The 6,660-nt window shown below is 40.2% G+C and overlaps 1 protein-coding gene across 1 annotated transcript in view; it reads left to right on the forward strand.

Annotated features, from left to right (window-relative positions):
- The window catches only part of LOC102680961 (collagen alpha-1(IV) chain-like), a 41,698-nt gene extending 35,626 nt beyond the window's left edge, over positions 1-6,072 (forward strand). Inside the window, exons 13-27 of the mRNA XM_031514172.1 lie at positions 69-344; positions 442-635; positions 732-938; positions 1,016-1,121; positions 1,601-2,145; positions 2,226-2,424; positions 2,553-2,752; positions 2,956-3,055; positions 3,138-3,323; positions 3,419-3,711; positions 3,830-3,917; positions 4,000-4,170; positions 4,251-4,436; positions 4,575-4,867; positions 5,107-6,072. Coding sequence (XP_031370032.1) covers positions 69-344; positions 442-635; positions 732-938; positions 1,016-1,121; positions 1,601-2,145; positions 2,226-2,424; positions 2,553-2,752; positions 2,956-3,055; positions 3,138-3,323; positions 3,419-3,711; positions 3,830-3,917; positions 4,000-4,170; positions 4,251-4,436; positions 4,575-4,867; positions 5,107-5,595 — 3,533 coding nt within the window. The 3' untranslated portion in view covers positions 5,596-6,072. The remainder of the gene's footprint in view (positions 1-68; positions 345-441; positions 636-731; positions 939-1,015; positions 1,122-1,600; positions 2,146-2,225; positions 2,425-2,552; positions 2,753-2,955; positions 3,056-3,137; positions 3,324-3,418; positions 3,712-3,829; positions 3,918-3,999; positions 4,171-4,250; positions 4,437-4,574; positions 4,868-5,106) is intronic.
- Positions 6,073-6,660: the final 588 nt, after the last annotated feature.

A 6,660-nucleotide genomic window follows, 5' to 3' on the forward strand; every position in this document is an offset into this window, starting at 1 on the left:
AAGGTGAGAGGATCTCGATTTACTTCTTCTATACCGTTTCGACGAATACGCGTAATATTTTCTCGAATAACGGCCAAGTTACGTTTGTTGTCAGGGTGAGCTCGGTCCTCCTGGACGGCCAGGGGGCGACGGTTATCCCGGAATAAATGGTATTCCGGGTGAGAAAGGTGACGATGCATCGACGCCGATCGAATTTTTGAAAGGTGAACCAGGTTCCCCGGGCAACCCGGGGCTCAGAGGTCCGCCGGGTGACAAAGGAGCAAAGGGGGAGCGCGGAATATCCTCGCAGTACAATATACAACTGAAAGGAGAGAAGGGATACAAAGGGGAGCGCGGTGATCCAGGTAAAAGGCTGAAGGGGAGACATTGTTGGAGAGGAAGAATTATGCAAATTTTTTTGTTCTTTCAAAAATCTTTCTTAAAATATTAAACGTCTTACAGGGGAGGACGGTGCCAAAGGTCCCGAAGGATGGCCAGGCGACGAAGGATTTGTAGGACCATCGGGGATTCCTGGATCTGCTGGTATATCGCGTCAAGGGCCTGTAGGTCTGAAAGGATATCCCGGTATGCCGGGAGACCAAGGTCCTCGCGGTGCCCCCGGTACACCGGGATCGCAAGGACCTGTCGGTTTTCCGGTAAGTCGTTTCCTTCTCCCGTTATTTCTACGTCTAATTATTGTCTAACGCGGGACGAAAAGAATTGAAAATTAGACCGATCGGTGGATCGTTTAGGGACGCGTAGGTAACAAAGGTGATCGAGGAGATCCAGGCTCGAATCAGACGTATGGCGATTACGGATTAATGGGTTGGAGCGGAGAGAAAGGAAACGTGGGCGATGCTGGGCCTATGGGTTATCGTGGTAGACCTGGACCGGATGGGACGAAAGGCGCGAAAGGAAGCAAAGGTGCTCCTGGCTCGGCTGGTATACCTGGACTTCAGGTAAAATATTATACGATTAGTTAACGAGAGAAGGAGAGCGAGTAAGAATTGTAAAAATGGGAAAAATCGATGGACAGGGAGTTAAGGGTCAAAGAGGAGACAGAGTTCAAGGATTTAAAGGTATGCCTGGAATACATGGTCAACCTGGGATGCCTGGAAGAATGGGAGAAGTCGGTATTCCAGGTACGATTATTTCATCTTCTTTCATCGAATCGAATCGGTTTAAATATTTTTACGCGCCAATTTCACCGCTTTGACGTATTTAATATTGTTTCATGATAGAAATCGATAAAAATTGATAAAAATAAAAATACGATGGTGCATTAAATTAGAGGCGGTAATTATCGAAACGCTTTGATCCAATAATCGATGATAGTTCGCGTAATTTCCGTTTTACGAATAAACACAGATTAAATATGTTGTCAAAGCGTTGTAAAATATGCTTATATGTAATTAAAACAATCATTAATATTGAGAATTATAGATGAAGAATTTTATAAATCGTCAAAATTGGTATGGAAAGAAATGCTCTCCGGAAAATTAATTTTCTCGTGAATTTTACTAAAATTAATCGGATCGACATTTGCGATGCAATGACTGTAAATAATTGAAAATCTTATTTATATATACCTTATCCTTTTTAAAAATATATAATCTTCCAGGACCTGATGGAACACTTGGATTTGACGGAATGAAGGGTTTGAAAGGAGAAATCGGTTTCATGGGGCGCAGAGGTGACGACGGTGATATCGGACCACCGGGTTATTTGGGAAGAGATGGTATACCGGGTCTTCCAGGACCACCAGGACCGGACGGAGACGTCGGTGAAATCGGTGAACCTGGTCCTCGTGGTTGGCTCGGTCTAGAAGGGCTATCCGGGCCAGTGGGAGCCAAAGGAGAACAAGGAGACGTTGGACCGGATGGTATTCCAGGGATCGTTGGATTACCTGGGCCAAAAGGTATCTCTGGAGATCCTGGGCCGGCCGGTTTGGACGGACTTCCGGGTGAAAATGCGTTTAGCGGGCCGCAAGGCGACATAGGAGAGCCTGGTTTTATGGGAGAAGTTGGAGCTCCTGGATTGCCTGGTATGGATGGACGACCTGGTCTACCTGGTGAACCAGGTTTGGCTACCGATGGTTTCAATGGTTTACGAGGAGAAAAGGGTGAAGCTGGCATTAATGGGTTCAATGGATTACCGGGACCAAAAGTAATTCTGATGAATAATCTTCTTCGGTTAATAGTGTAGTAATCGTATTTCCGTTTCATCATTCTGAATATCTCGTGTAGGGAGAGATAGGTGATATGGGTCTAGATGGCTTGAAGGGAGCGAGAGGAGATTGGGGATTAAAGGGAAGACCTGGAATACCTGGTTCTTCCGGTTTACATGGTGTAAAGGGTGAACGAGGCCCGATAGGACCACCCGGTATCGAGGGGCTCAAAGGTAAAAGGGGATTGGACGGTGATCCAGCTCGAATGGGTCTACCAGGTGAGTGTTGCGATTGTGTTTTAAATTGTTAATATACATCTTGCTTGTGTTATCTATCTATAGTTAAACGTAACACGCATCTGGAAAAAATGGAAGTAGAAAAAACGAATTGTATAAATTTTATTCAGGAATGCCTGGTGATCAGGGTTATAGAGGATCACCTGGTTTAATGGGTGCACCAGGACCTAAAGGATACGTTGGAGAACCTGGTTTACCATCGTACGGTGAAGCAGAGAGAGGTGATTTTGGAATGCCTGGACTCAATGGTTTACCAGGCGAAAAAGGAGAACGGGGTGAACAAGGTTTCGTTGGATTACCTGGAAGAAAAGTACGCGAATAAAAATTAATCATATGATATTGATCGATTATTTATTATTTTAAACACTCAAGGCTTATTATTATTTCAATAAGATTTTTAAAAAACCAATATATAAGTAATGGTAAATAAAAATAAATAAATAATACGAAATATATGCGTAAAATTTTAAATGATTTTGATTTTTTGAATAAATTATAATTAAACAATTCCAGGGTATGAAAGGTAGCATTGGGTATCGTGGACCTGATGGATTTCCGGGTGTACCAGGTTTCCCAGGTCTTCCTGGTGATGAAGGACCACCAGGTTTTCCAGGTGAATATAAATTTCGCAATCTAAATAAAGCATTCCAATCAAGAATGAATATCTGAGTAATATGGATTATTTTTTAATTTAGGAATATCTGGCCAATTCGCTGAAGCAGGTGAAGATGGACGTCCTGGAATAGATGGAATACCTGGTACTCCAGGAATGCCAGGTCAAAAAGGTGCTCCCGGAGAATATGGACCTAATGGCCCCATAGGGATTACAGGAGACATTGGTTTCAGTATTCGTGGTCCGAAAGGACTTCCAGGAGACATGGGTTAATATTATTATATTCGATCGACATCTCTCTATCTCTTTTTGCTGGATAAAAGGATATTCATAATTGGGGTGGGTTTTCATCTTGATATATAGGTCCACGTGGTTTCGATGGTTATCCAGGAGCTCCAGGTTTGCAAGGATTGCCAAGTCTGCCTGGATTACCAGGGCCGAAAGGTTATCCAGGAGAGCCTGGATTTCCTGGAATATCTATCAAAGGAGAATCAGGAGAACGAGGATTGAATGGATTCGATGGTAGACCAGGAACAAAAGGAATAAGAGGTGATTCGGGCCTTTCTGGATTCGTAGGACTGCCTGGATCAAAAGGAGAACCCGGTGACGTAGGAGAACCTGGTCTAGTTGGACTTCCTGGACCTCCAGGACCTAAAGTTAGTTGCGTCGATTATATTATCGTTTTTTCTTTTTTTGAAAGAAAATTACACAAACTTGTTATTATGGTTGATACAAATTCAAAAAAAAAAAAAATTTATACAAAATACTTTACAGGGACCGAAAGGTGACCGCGGTATAAATCCCTTCTCACCGTTCCCAAGAAAAGGTTTACCTGGAGATACAGGACCACCAGGATTACCAGGTACAATAATAAAACGGAATTTAAAAATAAATAATTACAATCATGATCGATTAATTAAAATTATCTATGGATGTTCGAATAGGTTTTCCGGGGCTTCCGGGAATGTTAGGCGAACCAGGAGAAGACGGATTACCTGGAAGGGAAGGAGAACCTGGAATAATAGGTCCTCCCGGCCTTCCAGGACCGGAAGGTGAGGAAGGTCCTGCTGGTTATCCTGGCCCACCTGGTATAATTGGACGACAAGGACCTCCAGGCAAGAAAAAAATACAAATTTAACTATTGCTTATAGCTACGCGTTGAAAGCATAAAAATTGATAAACGTTGATTTCACAGGATCTCCTGGAATACCAGGAAATCCAGCACCACCGCCACCAGGACCTCGAAACAGAGGTTTCTACTTTGCTCGACATTCGCAATCCGAGATGATACCGTTATGTCCATCGAACACGATCAAACTTTGGGACGGTTTCTCGTTGTTGCATGTAAGAGCCAATGGAAAATCTCACGGACAAGATCTGGGTAAGATCAAATGTTTTGGAAAATTGATGAATTTCATTTCATTAATCATTCTTTTGTAAGATATTTTAAATTTATTCGAAATGAAAAAAAAAAAAATTGGAATACAATTATCCAATTTTTAATCTCATCTTTTTTTAGGTACGGCTGGAAGCTGCGTCACAAAGTTCAATACTATGCCTTTCACGTTCTGCAACTTGAACAATCAATGCAACTACGCAGACAGAGAAGAATTCAGCTACTGGCTGAGTACGACGGAACCCATGCCTATGTCTATGGCTCCAATACCAGCACCCCAAGTTGGCAGATACATCTCTAGATGTTCGGTTTGCGAGGCCCCAACCCGGGCAATCGCGGTTCACAGTCAAACTATGGTTATACCACAATGTCCAGGTGGTTGGGAAGAGCTTTGGATCGGATATAGTTTCCTCATGGTAAGTATACGTTATTCCTCGCTAATAGTAGTCGCATATATATATATATATATTGTATTGTATATATATATTATATATATTTCAGTCGCACAAACGTTTCCAATACAAAGATAACATTTGACATATTTTTCAAATAGCAAATTTTCAAATAATTATCATATTATCATTTTGTCACATTGAAATAATAGCTTGTCAAAATAGCTGATCAAAAAGAAGCATCAATAACGAAAAATTTACAGCATCGAGACGTAGGCAATGGTGGAGGTGGTCAATCTCTAGTTTCTCCCGGTTCTTGTTTGGAAGAATTTCGCATCAGGCTGTTCATCGAGTGCCGTAGTAAAGGCACGTGCAACTATTTTTCCACTGCCACTACCTTCTGGTTAACCACCGTCAAAGATTACGAGATGTTCCGTAAACCGATTCCACAAACACTGAAGACAGATCACACATCGCGAGTAAGTCGTTGCGTTGTCTGTCTTCGACGTCGCGTAACGGAGGACGTGAGATCGTTAAAGCCAATCATATCGAACGGGCAAAGGGAGCAAGTGGGCAATATTCGGTACTTGCCGCATTCTCGGCCTGTTCACTATCCGGATTATCAATACCAGAAAAAACCACCGATAGGAAGAACGAGAGGACCGAACAGGCGCGTTCCGTATCACTATCGAAAAAAAGGTGGCAGATTACGTAAACCGGAACGAACAACGGAGCCACCGGAAGCGGCTTAAACGATGTTCAATACGATGAGTAGCTATAACTATGCGTAAACTATGCGAATCCATATGTGTATGTGTGTGTATATATATATATATACATATATACATATATAACGAAATATTCTCGAAGAATGCTAGTTAACTATTTCGTGTGGCATAATAAAGAAACGTAAAGCACGAGGATACGACGGTCACTTGCCGTTTTTAATGCCAAAAATAAATACACAGGGACGAAATGTCCATCGCTAAAACTGCCAATAGATAGCGCTCGATAATAGAAGCGCAAATCGTGTTGAATTAATTAATTAATGATTCAGTGTATCATATTCGTATCGCTATTTTTATTGTGTAATAAAACTTGTAATTGCATTGAGCTGAATAAAAAGGTTTTACAAAAGATATTGAATGGAATAAACCGTGCTGGGATAAACACGATAATTTTCACGATCACTTCCGTGAATGTTTTTTTTAATATTTCTTTTTTCTTTTTTTGAAAAATAAAATAAAATAAAAATAAATTGCTTCTTTAGATTAATATTCTTTGATTCTATCAAGAAAAGTAATAATCAATGAATCAATGATAATAGACGCATACTTGCCATGAAATATTATCATCGAATCTCTATTTAAAAGTCATGTAGGTATAGAATTTAACAATTATCATCGCATAATGTTAATACTTGATGCATATTCTTTACAATTATAAAAAATGGTAAAGAATAATTATAACGAAGGAAACTATTGCGTGTAATGGTAAGATTATTATAATTTTATATTTATACATTATGTATCGCTATTTTAAGTAATAGAATATATATTAATTAATTATCGAGATGGTTATTTTTAATCAAACCGAAAATTTTTCAAAGTTTCAGACATAATGGATGGTGTATTCGTAAAAGGATAATCACGGTTATCACTGAACGTGACACCGAAAAAAAAAATAAAGCATATGAAAACTAATTACATTTTAATAGTCAAATCCACGCGGACCAGGCGCGAATTTTCCAAAATAAACGTACACGTGAAAGATCGAGATATTATATTTATATTTATAAAATTATTCATCATTAGAAA

This window comes from Apis dorsata, unplaced genomic scaffold, assembly GCF_000469605.1.
Source record: "Apis dorsata unplaced genomic scaffold, Apis dorsata 1.3 scaffold_919, whole genome shotgun sequence".
NCBI classification, from domain to species: Eukaryota; Metazoa; Arthropoda; class Insecta; order Hymenoptera; family Apidae; genus Apis; species Apis dorsata.